General features: G+C 35.6%; 1 protein-coding gene across 1 annotated transcript; it reads right to left on the bottom strand.

Annotated features, from left to right (window-relative positions):
* Positions 1-439: 439 nt before the first annotated feature.
* Positions 440-13,432, bottom strand: LOC104244438 (E3 ubiquitin-protein ligase BRE1-like 1). Its single transcript, XM_009799852.2, has 19 exons — positions 13,252-13,432; positions 11,987-12,148; positions 11,723-11,810; positions 10,222-10,452; positions 9,969-10,130; positions 8,972-9,165; positions 8,802-8,885; positions 8,555-8,674; positions 8,290-8,476; positions 8,019-8,179; positions 7,855-7,926; positions 7,549-7,625; positions 6,255-6,449; positions 5,221-5,293; positions 5,034-5,120; positions 3,772-3,909; positions 3,491-3,693; positions 3,217-3,382; positions 440-2,061 (listed from the first exon to the last, which is right to left on the bottom strand). Exons 1-19 carry the CDS (start codon positions 13,267-13,269, stop codon positions 1,930-1,932), a joined length of 2,550 nt encoding a protein of 849 aa, XP_009798154.1. The 5' UTR covers positions 13,270-13,432; the 3' UTR covers positions 440-1,929.
* Positions 13,433-18,217: the final 4,785 nt, after the last annotated feature.

Raw genomic sequence — 18,217 nt, 5'->3', positions numbered from 1 at the left:
GAAAAAGGTTTAAAATTATCTTCCGTTATATTATTTGGTCATCTCAGCCCCTACCGTGATACTATCATTCAAATATACCCCTTAATTGGACAGATTGCCACGTGCCCTCACCGGACTAAAATGACCCATCCCATTTTTTTACGCACTTCGTTTAGCCTCTACCCATAAACCGTTCACCTCCTTTGAGGAAAAAAAACAGTGAAGGATAGACAGAGGATTCATGATATGAAGAATCATGCTTTGTGCTTCTAGGTGACATAGGTGGGAGCGAATGCCTGTTTGGATCAGACAAATTAGGAGATAGGTGTTTAGTCCAAAATAATATGCAAGCTTTTGAGAAGAAATTGAGCAAGTATTTGCTCAAATCTTCCATGTTCCTGGGGTTACTTTGAAATACAAGTATTTCTCTCTCATACTTCACAATTAACACAAGGGAAAATCGTTGCAAATGCAGAACTGCAAAACATTAAACCAACAGCTAACCAATCTTTCTTCTTTACATCAACAAATCCTAATTAAAATTATAGCCGAGACAGCATGCTTAGCATTCACCAAGAAGCTCAAGTCTCACAACAGTAATTGTAGGCTTTTTGTTGTACCTAGCCAATCTAGAAGATTCTTGAGCTGAGCAAGCTATTCAAAAATATCGTTATGAAACTGTTCATGATACCCATGGCTTTACTTGAGATATCGAGATGAACCCGCTTCAAAACTTTGAAGATGTAGATCTTGTAAGTCTCAACTGATTTTTTTTGCCCTCTTCTTCTTGTCCCTGGCAACGGCGGAGCCATCCTTGGGAATTTTCTTTCCAGCCATTGATGATTTCTCGGCGGCAGGATTTTTCAAAAGCTGGCTTTTCCTCAACGGGTTTTTCATTTGAGTTGGAATTGAAGTATTTGCTCAAATCTATCATTTAGGGGTTCTTTGTCAAAGGGGATGACTTTGGGTCGGGTTATGGGTAAAGCAGGTAAAAAAAAAGGGATGGGTCATTTTAATCCTATGAAAACACGTGGTCATCCATCCAATTAAGGGGTATATTTGAATGATAGTATAACGATAGGGATTGAGATGACCAAATAGTATAACGAAGGATATTTAAACCTTTTTCAATAATACAGGAACATATTTGACCCTTTTCCGAAGTTACAATAGTTGTTTTCACCAAAAACAACTTTCAAGCTGTTGGTTCTTATTTTTTTTGGAAATGTTTATTTTGTTTTCTAAAACTTGACCAAGCAGCAGAACAAAATAAATTTGCTAAAATGAGCAAACATTTCTCGAATTCCCAAAATTATTTATCCACTAGCCGTCCTCTTTTTCTGATGACGGAAGACCATGGTAAACCAAATGAAAAAAGAGAAGATTAATCATATGCACCTTGTGAGGAAATTGCTAAGAAATTGACTGGTCCTGAGCAGAGGCCTTCTGCAACAAGTGTACTTAATGCTGCCTCTTGCAGTTGTAGTTGTGAATGTCAAGGTAGAACATGTTAGTACTGACCGGACCTAATTTTCTTAAAGACTTGAACTACATACCTAGTCAGGCAGCAACTATGAACAATAAACACTACATAAATTGGGGGGGGGGGGGGTTGCGGCTTCAACGCGGTGAAGCAAGCTTGTCTTTGAGGCATTGCATCTACTCTAGCACTTAGTAACCAAAAATCTGAACTTAAGTGCCTACACTTAACAGAAAGGAAAGTTAAATTAACATAATCAACAACTTTGGACAGCACCAGCAAAAACTTAAAATAAAATCAATAACCTTTGAACCAGCACCAGCAAGTCCATGCAGACCATCAACTTCAACCATCAGCAGAATTCTCTGTTTTATGTTATTACCTGCGTAAATATGCCCAGACCATCACTGGATGATGATCTTGATTCACCAGTGGCATAACGAAAGGCCCAGATATTCTCATGTTTCTTATCAGATATAAACAGCCTTCACATCATTTGCTCCAAAACTTGCAAAGCACACAGGGCATTTGCGGTGACGAGTCTCAACAATTTTTTGGATACACGGATTACAAAAGAGATGGAAACATTTCGTGAGGACAACCTGTAATGTAATAAAGATATCTTAGCTCTCTGTAAAACAGTTATCAGTAGAAAGAGTCAGAGCACAGTTAAATTCTTTCTTCCATAAGGAGATTATTACATGTTTGGAGAAAAATAGACACACCCAAGGATGTGTGGCCTAGGGGCAATAAAGTGGGTGGAAACCTTGGAGACTAGGGCTCAAATTGCAGCCAAGACAAAAAAGGTGATTTCTTTCCATCTGCCTATATCCTTGGTAGGCAAAGATATTCAATATCTATCCTAGTGGGAGGTAACAAGTACCTGGTGGAATAGTCGAGGTGTACGCAAACTGGCCAAATGCTACCATTATATAAAAAAAATATTTGGAGAAAATTAGTTCTATTACCACTGTGGCAAAAAGAGAACAAATCATTGCAATAAGTTGGCATTCAGAATCTCTTATGATCCCACAAAATGGTGGAAGTATCAGTCTATCACTATGCTTATCCACATCAGACAAGATCACCTAACAAATTTAATATCCTACTGCCAAGCACATGTTTGGTTATATGTACTATTCAGTCTCATTAATAGCCTGTTTGGCGAAGCTTTTTTTGGGCCAAAAGTGCTTTTTTTTTGCCAAAAGCACTTTTGCCCAAAAATTGAGATGTTTGGCCAAGCTTTTGGAAGGAAAAAAAGTGTTTTCGAAGAGAAGCAGAAAAAAGTACTTCTCTCCAAAAGCACTTTTCTGAGAAGCACTTTTGACAAAAATACACTTAGAAGCAGTTTTCAAAAGCTTGGCCAAACACTAATTACTGCTCAAAAGTGCTTTTCAAATTAATTAGCCAATCACAAACTGTTTCTCATTAAAAGCACTTTTTTGAAAAGTACTTTTGAGAAAAGCACTTCTCAAAATAAGCTGATTTTAGAAGCTTGGCCAAACAGGCTATAATTCTGGTTGTTCCCAATATTTAAAACCATAGAATCTCATCACTGAAGAATCTCTTGGATAGCGCGTACTATTATCTCAATAACCAATCTAAACTAAGAACCCATCACTTTTTCATCCCATCTGCTGCCACTATCAGAAACTTGCACAGTGGATCCTACAACAGGTGACATTTCATGTGTTTTCAGCTTCACCTACCTGATGCTGATCGACCAAAGAAATAAGAAAAAGGTCAGTTGGTCCTACCTCTTTTCGCTTATCAAAGCAAATACTACAGTTGAGTATTTCCTTGTATTCCCTTAGCTTCTGCTGAAGCTTCTCAATAACAGATGACCCTTCGATGTGTGACCTCAACCGTGAAGTCTTTCTCCTCAGAGCTTCTACATCCTCCTCTGCTCTTTTCCTCTCAAACCTAGTCAAGTAACGCGAGGACAAGATAATAAGGGAATGCATAAGAGACTATTGGTTTAAGAGCTAAATTGGTACTCGGGATACAGACAAACATTAACCTCCAATTTACCTCTCTTTCTCTAGTTCTATCTGCAATTCTGCAAGATCAACTCGACTTTTGTCTATCTTGGACTGCAATTCTTCCAGTGTCTCCCGCAATTGCAGGGATGATTTTCTGACGTCTAACAACCGTTTTTGGGTGTTCTCCAGAGCAAGAGAACTCTGAATCCTATCTTCAGCAAGTTTCTGAACTAGATCTGAGCATCCCCTCAACTGAAAGGAAACAAACACACTTTTAAGTCCCTGCAGCAATATAAAACATTTGGAACTCCAAAGAAGATCCCCAATTACCTGGTCATCAACTTTGGCAGCTTTCATTTCATAGAAACTGACCACTGTATTGGCATCTTCAACCGCTCTCTCTATGGTTTGAGTTTCCCAGGCCAGACAATCCCGCTGCTGTCTTGCCCGTAGTCCCTCTAAAACAAGCTAAGGAGCAGAAGATAAACTTATCAGATAGTACTAAATTGGCAGCAGTAGAAACCTGACACAATAGAAATGCAAAGACGGATGACTATTCAGAGTGTGCAATCCAGCAATCATGTAAAGCATGTTTCTCAGAGTATCCTCGAAGATCTTGAACTGATACAACAAAACTCCTTAAAACATCGTGGATAGAAAACTCCTTTAAAAACCTAAAATATCAATGCAAAGCTACGGAAAAGTGTCTAAAATAGTGGTCACAGAAAAGCAACTAATGCTGCGAAGGTGGAAACCATGGGCAAGGATAAACCAGCATAAAACTAGGACAGTGGAAAACATTCTAAGCAGTTTCCCCAAATAAATACGCATAAGAGAGTAATGGCTGATGAAAGATACCCATGGAAGTAGCAGCAAGTCAATATGTTTACTGAAAGCAAATCCAAAGCTGTAATTAGCATTAAATACAGATGTATTTCTCTACTCTATTTTTGGTGCAAGTAATGAAGCTGCCCCTTGTATATATTTTATAGCACTCTCTTGTCGCTGGATATTAATAATATTTATCTTTACCGATAAAGAAAGGAAATAACCTGGTATGGTGGGTTGTCGTCACTGATGAAAACGGAAAATGTAGATCAGGGTCACTGGAGGGGTAGTACCGTAGTAGTGGTAAGCAGTTAGACGTAAAAGAGCTAATTGGTATGGTAAACCAATATAGAGGTAGTAACAAGGTTGCATCAGAAATTATTAACACCCCTAAGCAGTGTAAACCATTCACCAGGGACACTGAACACCCCTAGTCAATCACTTTTTCTCCTTGTCATATGATGTAAAACCAAAAGCAAAAGTTAATCACTCGAAACCGACAAATAAAGTCTGAAGAGAAATACCAAATGCTTCTCCCTAATTTTACTAACTCCTCCACCAAGATGCAACTTTATTTCACATGAAGAAGTTAATTGATTCATGAAGCATCTAACTGACAACAAATAACAGAATTCACCAATTAGAGCAAATAGGGAGGACTAATGGTACCTTTAAGTAACTAGTGGTACATAAATTAGTTGAAGATTTTTGCCAAATTTACACAAATGATAACAGATTGAAGGCATTCCTGTCAGATATATTACCTTGATATTGTAATCATCTCTCTCTGTGATTTGCTGGAAGAGCTGCTGATTTTGTGATTGCATATCATCGTAGGCTTGCCCAATTGTCTGGAACAAACGAATCTCTCTAATCTTTCAGATTGTTTTACAAAGCTAGTGCTCTATACAACTGACCTATAAGCACATACAAGTTAAGCAGTAAACAGACCTCAATCTCAGAGAGGTAGGCCTCAGTTTCTTCATGCTTGGACTTCAAGACTTCCGAGAGTCTAGACCGTTCCCTGAAGTAACAAGAACTAACAATCTTTGTGAATATTCTTCAGGACTCTAATTCATTATTACAAGGAACAAGGAAAATTCGACTTATTGGTATACTTCTTGTATACGGGCGAGTTTTTGCCCTTTTTTAATGAATTTTATTACTTTATCAAAAAGGGAACAAGGAAAAGAAGAGTTCTATCAAATTGATAAAAAGACCATATATACTTTAAAGCTTCTCAACACTAAAAATGCAAATAATCCTATTACTTGCCCGTTGCAATCTTGAACCAATTTATATGAAAGAAGCTAGAAAAATAAGCCCACAGGTATATGGAAGAACATAATGAGCATCGACTACAGCATTTATCTCAGAATCTCATGACCCAGATGGACCTGCTGGTGAAATCCAGGTCAAACGCCCATAAGCATCATAACTAACAAGCATCCTAGAAAAGATTCATTCTCCCAACATAACTGACCAGTTATATACAATACATCAGCAGCGAAGGTGTGGATCTCAAGATCTTCCTTATCTCGACAATTCCATGAAGCTTGCACCATAGAATATTCACCCCGAACACTCTCCAGGGCCATCTCTCTCCAATGCCCAAGGTCCTCTCCTAAAACCATCAAGATCTCCTGGCGAATACAAGATTCTTACTGCAACTTTGATTGGTAAACATGCTAGAAGTGAAATGAAGCCGGAGGCATGGGTATCCTCACAACCGGGCTAAAATCCACTCTTCCCACCAATAGTGGACTTGTGCCCCTTCAACCATTACTTTCGACTTAAGAGTTTTTCATGTATGGGAATACATAATAATTTCAGCTCCTATTTAGGAAGATATCATAATAATTTCAGCTCCTATTAAGGAAGATGTTATCTTAGGTTTAAGCACACACACATGGACAATTTTCTGAATGATCTACCAACAGCACTATGATGACTCGTCATTCAATATAACAAGTGGTTGAACAGACCTTTTAGAAGCATCCAACTTCTGTCTCAGCTCTGCAATCTCAGCTTCTGCAGCAGCTAGCTTCTGCTGGGAGTTAGCCTCGGCTTCGATAGCAGATTTCACTCTTAATTCCAAATTGTGCTCATCAAGAGAAGTCTTCAGACTTTGAACACAAGCCCAAGCCCTGTACTCAGAATCCCGAGCCTCAAAAACATCCCTGCAGTCACCATGGTAATGTTTGGAAGCATAGCGCACCAATTATTTTATCAAAAATCAGTGAAGAAAAAGATCCATTCAAGTCAGATATATGCCCATTGAGGATCTACATACCTAAAATATATGAAATTCAATAGCTCATAAGGAAGGATTTCTATCAAAGAACACTAAATGCTATTTCATTATTAAAAATTGGAAGAAGAGATTCTGCAAACAGTGATTGTAAGGACTTCAGTGCAAATAGGAAAGTATTGCAAGCTGGCCCAGAAACTATTGTTATCACCAAAAAAAATGAAGAGGAAAATATTCATCAATTCATTTTTTCTCCAAAAACCATCTTGAAGGTCAAACATGGACATACAATTTGGTCAAAAGTGCCTTTGGCAGCTCAATTGCAATTACAAGCACCGTAAGAAACCAAAATGACAATGTGATATATCCAGTTAAATACATTTGATTTACAAGCATGATGTTGGACGAAAGAAACCTCCCCAGACCCCACTTTGTGGGATTACACTAGGTCTGTTATCGTTGTTGTTGATGTTGGAGGGAAGCATGTCATATTCAGAAATATAAAGGACGAAATGTTTTCTACATCGACACATCAGTTATCATTATAAGTTTAATCAAGTCACTTAAACCAGAGCCCTAATACATGCACCTCAGTTTCATATGTACACATGATATAACAAATTCCAAGCTAAACCCATCATTGCATAAGGCACAATATGGCGCTACAATTTAAAACAGAAATTATTTGAGAAAATCCATCATCACACTAATCCAATGTATATAACGAAAATATTTCAAAAGAAATAACACCTAATGTCACCCCCCTGTTTACTGCTCAATTCTAACTTCCAGTAAACACTAACTGAGCCCAACCCTTCTTTATTTCCCCTGCTTTCCTCAATGATTAATTAAAAAGCAATTAGTCCACAAAAGGCACCAGTAAACTTTAACAAAGTAAGTGACTTCACTTAGTCACAAGAAAGTGACTTCACTTAATCACAATAAACACATTAAGCGTGCACCAGTAAACTCTTAAAAAATAAAAATGACTTACACTTGATCACAATAAACATTTAACCATGCCTTACCTTGAGAAAGCCGATTCACGCTTATACATCTCCCAAATAAGCTTTAACTGCATATCACTCTCTTTCAAATCATTAACCTGTGGCAAGAAATTCAAACCAAGGAGCAAACATGTTAAAATTTGTACTCTGTCAAGCACCTGAAACCGAAAACACTCATAGAAGAGGCCAAAAAAATGCAAGTGAAATTCTTACCCAGATGCAATGAAGTAAAAACTAACAAAAAATTAATAAAGCATCCAACAAGAGCAGCATCCAGAAAATAGATGATGAAAGACTGCAGAGAGATTGGAGCAAAGTTGAACATACCATAGCTTGTAACTTCAGCATTTCAGTCACTTGGGAAGCTGATTTGGCAGACAGCCTTTCTAGCTCTTTAGACTATTGAAAAGCCAAACAAAACCTTAATATTTAAATAGCTAACCACTTGAAAAATAAAGGAATAGGAAAAATTAGTGGATTAGCACCAAAACCTTTTGGTCAAGAATACTGGAAAGTGACTGAACATCAGCTCGTAGTGAATGAACATCTGAAGCAGTCTCCTTGTAATTACTTAGTTGATTCTGCATATTGCCCATTGTTTCAGGGAATGAAGAAACCAAGTTTTTAAATTCTGCAATAATTTCTTTCCTACCTGAAACAAATGGCATCTAAAGTTATATAATGCTGCCTGTTACCACATTGGAGTACACATTTTAACCAAAAAAGGAACGGTAATCAACACCAACTGCTTTTTCGGTATACCAGGTTCTCGTGATGCTTCTTCCAGCTTAGCCTCAATCATACTTCTTTCTTGCATGTGTTTCTGTATCTCCATTTCCAGCCAGGCTATTCTGGAATCAGCAACAGTGGAAGATCGCCGAAAAACATCAATTAAATCATTCTTCAAATTCATTTCTTTTTCCCTCCAAGAAAGATTGTCTTTCTCCACCTATTTAATGCCACAAATTTAAAACAAGATAAACCAAATAAAGAACAAAATACAAGTGAACTACCAACCAGCTACAACCTGTAGTTTCTCGTATAGGGACTGATACAGAGATGCATCTGCTTTAGCTTTCTCCAGTTGATCTTTAACCAAGGCATATGGTTGGGAAGAGCATATGACTTTCACATTCTTTAGTTTGTTCTGTCAAGAAGTATCCATTCAAAACAATAGTGAAGAAGCACACAAACGAGGTACTACAACAGTAAAACAGCAAGAACACTAACAAACAACAGAGTGGAAGAAGGAAATCAATCAAACCAAAGTTAACCTGTAAGTTGGACAACTGCTTCAATATATCTATCCTTTCTTCATGAAGACGCTTGAGTTCGAATAAACGAAAAGAAGATTGGTCCTGTAAACAAGATCTTGTTCATATAAAACACTCACCTACTTAAGTGGGATCAAACATGAGTGTAGACGCACAAACCAGTAAATTACCAAATACTCCTTAAGAGTGGTCTCCATATCATGCATGTCTCTCTGCTTATCTCTCGCCTTATCATTATCAGTGTGCTTATTTCCAAGATTCAGGACAGGGAAATGGACCCCCTTGGCAGCATCTTTCTCTGCTTTTAGAATTGCCAATTTGCTATTACTTTCGTCCAAATCCGCAATAGTTCTCTCCAACTCCCCTTCATAATAAACGAAATGAAAGTTAATCTTGAAAGCCAACCTTAGGCCCATATGGAATCAATATTCATAACGCACCACCAAAAGTTGACAGTTTTGACTGAAAAGCCTATAGAATAAATCAGATAAAGCACATGAAACAAATTCTAAAATGCATTTGCTTGATCACAATAATGCATTTGATATTCGTAATACAGCACAGATAAAGCACATGAAACAAATTCTAAAATGCATTTGCTTGATCACAATAATGCATTTGATATTCGTAATACAGCACAGATGGTATGTCCAATGTTTTCATTTACTTAAACATACAGGTGAAGATATATCTTTTTGCTTCCTACTTGTATTTAAACCAAGGCTTGAGAAAACTTCACAAGGAAAACCAAAACAAAAATTAAAAACACATGGCAAAGGACAATAGCTGTTAATAATTCTACCAGTTCTGCATTTATTGTCTCAGAAATCTGACTTCATGATTTGATGACTAAAGTGAAAGTCATCCTATACACTACAACCATATCAGAATAACAATACTAAATGAAAAAAAAGTGGTAGTCAAAATAACCACGCCAAAGTGACCAGAGTTCTGCCGGTAAAAACGAAACATTATAAGTTTAAACAAATCAATGAAGGCAACATGCTCAGGTAAACAGTATTGACTAAATTAAACAAGTTGGCACCTACGATGACAAACTGGAACGTAGCATTTCCAATTTCCAGAGTATTTTGAGTTTTCCAATAATAAAATGTCAAAATATTTAGCATTAATTAAATCATAGTTGACTCAAGAATAGGGAGTTACCTCTTAAACGCTTAAGCTCGGCTTTATTCTTAGCATCGGTATCTTTATGGCTCTGTAATGCACCAGCCAGGGATCGATGCTTCAGATGAAGTTCATTTATTGCTTGTCTAAGATTTTTAACTCCTATATGCAAATCATTTGATGACTTTTGGAGGCATGACCCTACAGAGCAAAAACTTAAAATATAAAAAATCTGGAGAAGGAATAAGGCAGCAGTCTCAGTGAAAAGAAAAAACATTTGAAAACTTTTTACCGTCTTCAGGAAGCACCTTGAGAACCGCAGCACACAACTTGTCCTTCATTTGCCAAATGTCATCTACAGTGGCTACTATATTCTGCAATATTTTCATGATCTTTTCATCATCCATTTGCTTGTGTTCATCTTCCGTTTGAGTTACATTGTTAACAGCAGAGCTGCTTTCAGTTGCACCAGTTTGTAACAGGCGACTTAAGAAAGAATCCTCACGTGCATAGAAAGAACCATCTAGCAACAAGGTGATAATGAATAGATAAGAGAAACAAAATTGATGCAATTTCAGAAACCTAAAGCTACAACTTTTTTCTTTTTACTGGGATGACCAAATAGCACCAACTCTAAGTTAAAAGAGAAGGAATCTTCAGAATAAATCTATCTTACCATAACAATACGCATGAAAACAGCTTTAGAAAAACACAACATCAGCAATAGCACTTCTACCAAATTCTTAGTATTCAAGGTAAGACAACGAGAGGTCTATATTTTGAGGTCCATCAACAGTATTAAGTACGCTTAGATAGACATAACAAAAAAATAACAGCAGTGTGCAGAGAATAAGACAATATTGGCTAGATGGCGAAAAGGATGAAAACAAAAAGCACGAAAAACTGTACTATATACCCTGGTGTTTCAATGTGAGAGAACGTTCTGCACCATACCCTGTAACCCAAGGCATTAGAGTTCACCATCTGCTTTTCGAAAACCAACACCCAACCTGAAGAGCTTATGAGGAAGGAAAAAAGCACCTTACAGTATAGAATCCTATCTCTTTCCACTATAGTAACTTCTGTGCTTTATTTCAAGAGTTCCGAGAAGATAGATAAAAACTAGAACAAGGTAGTGAAGAGAATGGAGCTTAAGATCACTGCAAAGTGCAAACCTCCTGTGAGGCTTAATATTGTATCCCCAGCACTATAGATTCATTGATAATCTCAAGTTGAGCCACTAAAGGGATACGATGGCCTGTAATTACTGCTGTTATTGTTTGTCGATTTATTTTTACCGTTCCTTAAGCCGAGGGTCTATCGGAAACAGCCTCTCTGCTATAGGGTAGGAGTAAGGTTGCGTACACACTACCCTCCCTAGACCCCACGTATGGGATTAAGCTGGATTGTTTGTTGTTGTTGTTGTTGATCCGATGGCCTACAAATTTACCTAATTAACACTACCAACGGTCTACCCCCGCGTTTAATATCTTTGCTTCTTGTTCCTACCGAGTAAAAAAAAAAATGCTAAAATTAGTATTCAACAATCATTAATGAAAGAAGTTAGTTATCATAGCTAACTAAGTTATAAATAGTTAGAAACCAGCATAGACTGTTACATCAAAATCTTCTTCTATGACAAACTTAGATAGCAACCATATCCTTTAATCCTCAGTGAATCAGAACCTTCTAACCTTTTCAGAAAAACACATTATGTTCCTTTTTAGAAGGAGATGGAAGAGAATTTGGGAGTTAACAAGGAACAAAAACTAGCATAAATGAGCATCTCTCACCTTCTGTACTAGACTGATGGTTACTTGCATTTCCATGTCTTAACGAATCCTTTGAACGGATGGAACATACTTCCAACTCACCAACCAACTAGTAAAGAAGCAAGTCAAAAGTTACATTCAAAAACACGCTATACAGGACACGGATAAGTATGTCCATGCATGTAAAAAATGCCTATCCTGACAGTACAGCTATAGAGAGCACAAATCTACACTAAATAACAGAATCATGCTTAAGCATCTAAATGCTGAAACCAAATACAATACCTCTTCCCATGATTTCTGAATAACTGCTAGACTGTTATCATATGGCTTTTGTTTATCCCTGAATTCAGAAAATTTATCTTCAAGAACCGCAATCTCAATCTTCTGAGCTTCTAGCTTTTGAGAGAGCTTTTGGTTTTGATGTAGTAGGACCGCAGTATCAAGCTATAGTAAGCAAGAATAATAAACATGAACGAAACAAAATGTGTTAGGGCAGTATAACAAACCAAACTAAAATACAATCAGAAAGATGGAGAGACCTTTTGGCAATTTTATTTCCATGAAGGTGAAGACTAAACAATTATGTCTCAGATAAGAAAGAGCAAATGGAAAAAAGACACACGTCTGATTGGTTTAAGGGAATATGAAGGAAAAGTGAACCACATAAGAATGATTCCAGCCTATGCATTCTTTCAATTCCTTTACGTTCATTTCCATACTAACAAGTCACCCCCCTTTGAGAGGAGTTGCCTACAGTATCTTGCAGGTGGTTTTCCTCTTGCATGTTAGATGCAAAAAGGTAACAATTCTCAAATGGTCAAAGTATATATCAAAAAAGAAGGAAAAATAGGAAAAACATAGTTTTGAAGGGATAAAGGGCTGCTCAGCGCACCAAGTACCCAGTTTTCATGCAAGCCTCGGGGAAGGGGTGTGATGTGGGCAGCCTACCCTCACACAAGCATCAATGGCTAATTCACTCAAACGCTTAACCTATATGTCACACGGAGGCAATTTTACCGTCTCTTCAAGGCTCCCCTTCTTAGTTTTGAAGGAATAACAAGGAAAAATAAAGACAACTACGTGAGAAGGATTGTCTTTCTTAGCCTATCTTCTATTATAATTAAACAACCCCTTAAAGGAAAATAAATTTACACTACTAGCAGTACACATATATCATCTGTGGTGATTCTCCTGCAGTTTATCTCTTTCACTATTCTGCAGGTAATATCAATTGCTTTCTTCCTCTCTGTTTTTCTTTATTTTTGTTCTTGTGAAAACCACCACCTCAGTTAGACATTACCAACACTTTACTAGGATTTCTTTAGCTGGCACTGTACTTCCTTGTAAATATAATTACTGTTCCAATTTGACAAAAATCTACAATCAACCACTCCCTCCATCCCAATTTGCTTTTCGAAAACAAATTACTATGTTGATTTTCATCAAGCGGAGAATCATCAAAAAGGAAAGTATACATTACGCTATTGAATTTCGATTAAACAAAGGCAAACGTTGCATAGTGAAAAGGGTGGGGGAAGAGAACTAACCGGTAGTAGGGTTTCCATTGACAAACCCAAAAAAATTATTTGAACTTGCTAATATAGATAACAGTCTCTTTACTATCTCCGGCAGCGGAACTGCGACTCCGGCAGAATAGTCATCAGAAGGAATGTTTTTTGAGAGTAGGGTTACGGCTTCCGGCTGTAATATGAAAGAAACTGGTTTTTCACCCTATAAAATAAAAGATCCGACTATGAAAAGGAGCATCGCTGAAAACAATAAAATTATTTTTACGTCCGTTTAAAAATAAAAATGATACGTATTATTTTATTTCGATAATCAAGCAATATATCCGTTAAACATTTGATACCCTTTTATTGTTAAATTTGATGTATAGTAATTTTGCAGTTTATAGATGTATAAATCAAAGAAACTAACGCCCGAATTTGCATGAAAAGTTAAATATCTTTATATAAATATTTTAAATAAGATTATAGGACAAAATATTACATGAAACTAGCACAAGTAAAAACATAATCATCAAAATTAACATTACTGATATCTCTGGCACGATCTTTCAGATTTCTAAAATTGCTATTATGGACGTAATCAACAAGGAGTACATGAAGTATAAATCATCTCAATCTGAATGTTGTTTAGTTAATGGAGATATTAACTCTTTCGGAAATCTTTAAACGTTATACAACTAATAATAATGACGATTACAGTAATATTACCATTTAATTTCTACAAGGTCAAGAATCTAATTTTATTGTATTATCCTACTTCATTAAATAATAAACTATCAGCTAAAGATTATATTAATTTTTGTTTAAATGACTAAGAAAAGTTTCTTGAAGCATAAATCATCTCATCTGAATGTTGTTTAGCTAATAGAAATATTAACTCTTCCGAAAACCTTTAACCGTTATATAACTAATAATAACGACGATTACAGTAATATTGCCCTTTAATTTCTACAAGGTCAAGAATCTAATTTTATTGTATTGTCCTACTTCATTAAATAATAAACTATCAGTTAAAGATCATGTTAATTTTTGTTTAAATGGCTAGGAAAATATTCTTGAAATGTTCACGTTTGTATATCATTTTAGGTCGTCCTTATATGTTAATATAAAATCAACACAATTAAATAAACTACAAATATATCTTCTTTAATTAGAAACATCAATTCAAATTTCTTATTTAGTTGATAAATTATTGTATGCTATAACATAATTCAAGGTAATTTCATCGCCAAATGTTTTGCTTATATATGCTTTATATATATAAATGTGGGCCAGTGGATGACGTGGCATATCTCTTTTGTGAGCATTAGCACTTATATTTTTCTCTAGAATTTTGCATTTATTTATTCTTTCTAATGATAAAAAATGTGTTTTCCATATGTTTAATTCAACCGTCAATTTTTTTTCCTTCCGAAACGTCACTTCTTTTAAGCCTCTTAATTACTGTTCTTTCTCCTTGTTTTTCCTCGCATGCGTTACATAGACAGTGTTACATAGATGTCCCCAAAACCAGATTCTAAATCAAGAGAGAGGCAAAGGCGATCTTTTCAGCAGAACAGGTTTCAGCAACGTTCGACGGTGAAAGGAACAACAAAGATAGGCAAACAAAACTGGGGTAACGATTTTGTTCTTCAGTTAGAAAGAAAGAGGCTCACAGTTAGAGTTTTTCTCTCCTTTATATCTTTTTCTTATTTTTTTGTTGTTTGTCTGTCAAATAGTTAAAACAATGAAAATGCTCTTGTACAAATTTTTCACATGAATTTGGTAGATTTACACGGCAGCGAAAGTTTTTTTTTGCATTGAATGCTTTTGGGTTTATGTAAGATTTTATACATTATATATTTTGGGCTTTTTGTAATAACAATTATAATATTCAAAAATCATCGGATAAGATTAAAAGGAAAGGGATCCTCTGTGTCCAAAATCTATTATGCAGATAAATCCATACCATGAATTTCACTATTAGCTATGGGAATTTAAGCACAAAGATAGAGGCATGTTATTAAGTGGAGAAACTAAATAGATGAGATGTCTCTCTGACGTATTTATCAGTACTTATTAGAAGAATGGATAATTTTTGTTGGTAACGACATCGATTTAATGATCTGTTAATTAAGCCTGTTGGTCATTCTGTAAATAGTCATATCACACACTGCTGAAAAATAATGTCGCTATGTAGGAGTTATTCATTGATTGAGAGTTATTTTTTTGTTCTTGTTCTGGATAACTTCTACTGCAAAGAAACGAGGTGCTAAATCTGTCGAGGTGTTCTCAAGTCAGGTTTAGGATCATCTCATGTATATCTCTTATCAGCTCTTTTTATTTTGTTGTTGTATTTTTATCATATTTATGTTTGTGCATTGCTGAATATTGAGCTTTGCAATGAAGGATTCAGTTTTGGTGCTTTATCATATCTATACTGCAGCAAGTAAGATTTTCATTCTTTTTATTTTCTTGATCTTGTAGTAGTTCTAAACTTCACGACCACTGGTGTATTTTCGAATACATGGCATTTTCAATAGATTTTTTACGGTCCAGAAATAGCTTGCCGGATGTAAAATGTTGTGTGACTTTAGATGAAGAAGTTAGAAGATAAAGGTATATAAAAAAAAATTCTCTACCTCTCCTAATGATATATCAATACAACAAAGCTCTACTTACATGTGGCATATTGTACTCAGGCTTTAGTCATTTATTTTTGCTGGGGAGAAAAGGCTGCCAGAGTTTTGTTTCAAAGCCACGAAGTTAAGAGTTTTTCATGTTTTCCTATGAGATTGAAAAAGTTAAGATTCGGCTAGAACCTTTTTCTTCTTTTTTAATTTTTGCAGTACATCTGACACATATTAACAACTTTGAGGAGAGTAGATTGGCTAAGTAGAGCACTGGAAGCCAACTTTACTTTAAGAAATGACCTTAGAATATAGAGTTTCTGAAGTGTGCATAAATAGTATACTACATGTATAAGTAGGACCATTTGATTTTGTTTAAGAGAACAATGGGGATAACATTTCTCGCTATGAAGATGTCATTTTAATGAATTATCGTCTGCATGAATATTTAGAGTCGGGAAAAACTTGTCATTTTCCTTTCATATTCCTGGTGATGGACTATCTCTCTATTTTTTTATTGAATGTGCTTCTCTATGGGGAATAAAATCATGTGCAAGAATATCACTCGACCTTCATCCACGAGACATTTCAAGAATCTCTTTGAATTCTGTATTGTTTTCCTTAGTTCTAATTTTTTTATTATAATGAAGGTGGAAAGCATTTTTTTAATGATTGTAGCAGTTTACATGAGAACGTTCTAAAGGATACAAACAGTCATATGATCCATGGTACGGAGTGAATTGCTATAGATCTACAGTTGGGTGCTATGTTTATAACGTGGTATCTTTTGAATATATATTACAGCAATTACAACAAACAAGTTCTCACAGATTTTTCGTGCCCTGAAATTGTTACAACTTTTCAGTTTGGATGTGGGACACTGTTAATCCTCTTTATGTGAGGATCTCATCTTCACCTAAAACCCAAGACCAGTTAATCTCAAGTTATTGTGTCTCTTCCTTTATGTCGTGTTTTTGCTTCTAACAGTCAAAATGATTCATTTTTCTTCTATGATAATTTATTTTGTGAGTGTCGACATAACTATGAAGTCGAGATAGTGTATTTATAAAGGTTTGTGTTCTTGAACATGGATTTCTTAGTTTTAAAAAGTGTTTAAAGGAAGATGAACATAAACAATGACCGAATAAGTTGGACTGCTGAAAAGAGACCTGGGATATGGATTCTGAGGAGAAGATAGGTTGTTGAAAGAAAAGGAGGAAGGAAATGATATATTCAAGGTAGGGAAATATGAGGGATTGCGCAATGCAAAATATAGGCAATTCACAAGTACTTTAATGACACAAGTCTTTCCACGTATTTATCACTTTGTATGAAGAAAAATATGAAAGTGGAAGGATTGAACTTTTCTGCAAGTTGACAAATAACTCACATTTCTTTTGGATCGTCTTAATATGAGATAGTTCTAAGTGCTTCACAAAAGATGAAAACCTTTTATGAGTTGTGTGTATTGACGATTGACAAAGAAGAGCTGCGTAAGTAGTTTAATTTCGTCCAGTTATATGACTACGAATATAACACAGGATTTACCAACATAAATATGTATATTTGTATATAACACACAAATTGTATCTCTTCTATCTCGATTAAGCTTATAACATGATCACATCGTTTTTTTTTATGACCGCGCGAAGAGCGGACAACTCGACTAGTTTAACCATAAATAAAAACAATTTTGAGGTAATTTTATTGCGTTCTTTCAACTTGTGCGTCACCAAATACGTATGAATTACTCCAAACGAAAGCGATTAGTATCCCTGAATTAGTATTGCTTGCAGTGTGTACCTCAAATTTTAAATTTGATTTATTATGTGATTTTCATCAAATTAAAATAAAACACTAGTAAATTTAGATATAATAATGTGTTATTCATATGTATTTTAGTGATTTCAGATAGCGTGTTAGTCATAGTTCGTCTAATACAATCATTCGTGTCTCAACCTCTCTTATCCGTCGAGCAAGGCATGCTCTATCCAATGATACATGTTGATACAGTTATTCAAACCTTTCAAAGGTAATAAGTTATATATTAAAACCATCTAAAAATAACTAATAACAGTTTAGTAAAAATAATATCTAAAGAAAATTCTAAACTCATAAACGGCATGCGTGAGCTCTAAGAATTAAAACAAACAACAATGTCTTCGGAGCATCCACCTGGAATGATAAAATATCTAAGTAAATGAAAGTGTGTAATAGTCAACTACCGCTAGAAGAAATCAACGTACTTTATCCACTTGTTCAACGAAAAGTCTGAAATCTAGCTACAAGCTTTGTTACCTGTATATGCATGCCACACGATGTGACAAGCCCAAATGACCTCTAAGGATACCCAGTAAATGTGAGCACGTGATTTT

Source organism: Nicotiana sylvestris, chromosome 4, assembly GCF_000393655.2.
Source record: "Nicotiana sylvestris chromosome 4, ASM39365v2, whole genome shotgun sequence".
In the NCBI taxonomy this organism is placed as follows: Eukaryota; Viridiplantae; Streptophyta; class Magnoliopsida; order Solanales; family Solanaceae; genus Nicotiana; species Nicotiana sylvestris.
Note: the sequence above shows the minus strand (reverse complement) of the source record. Positions and strands in the feature narration are given on the sequence as shown.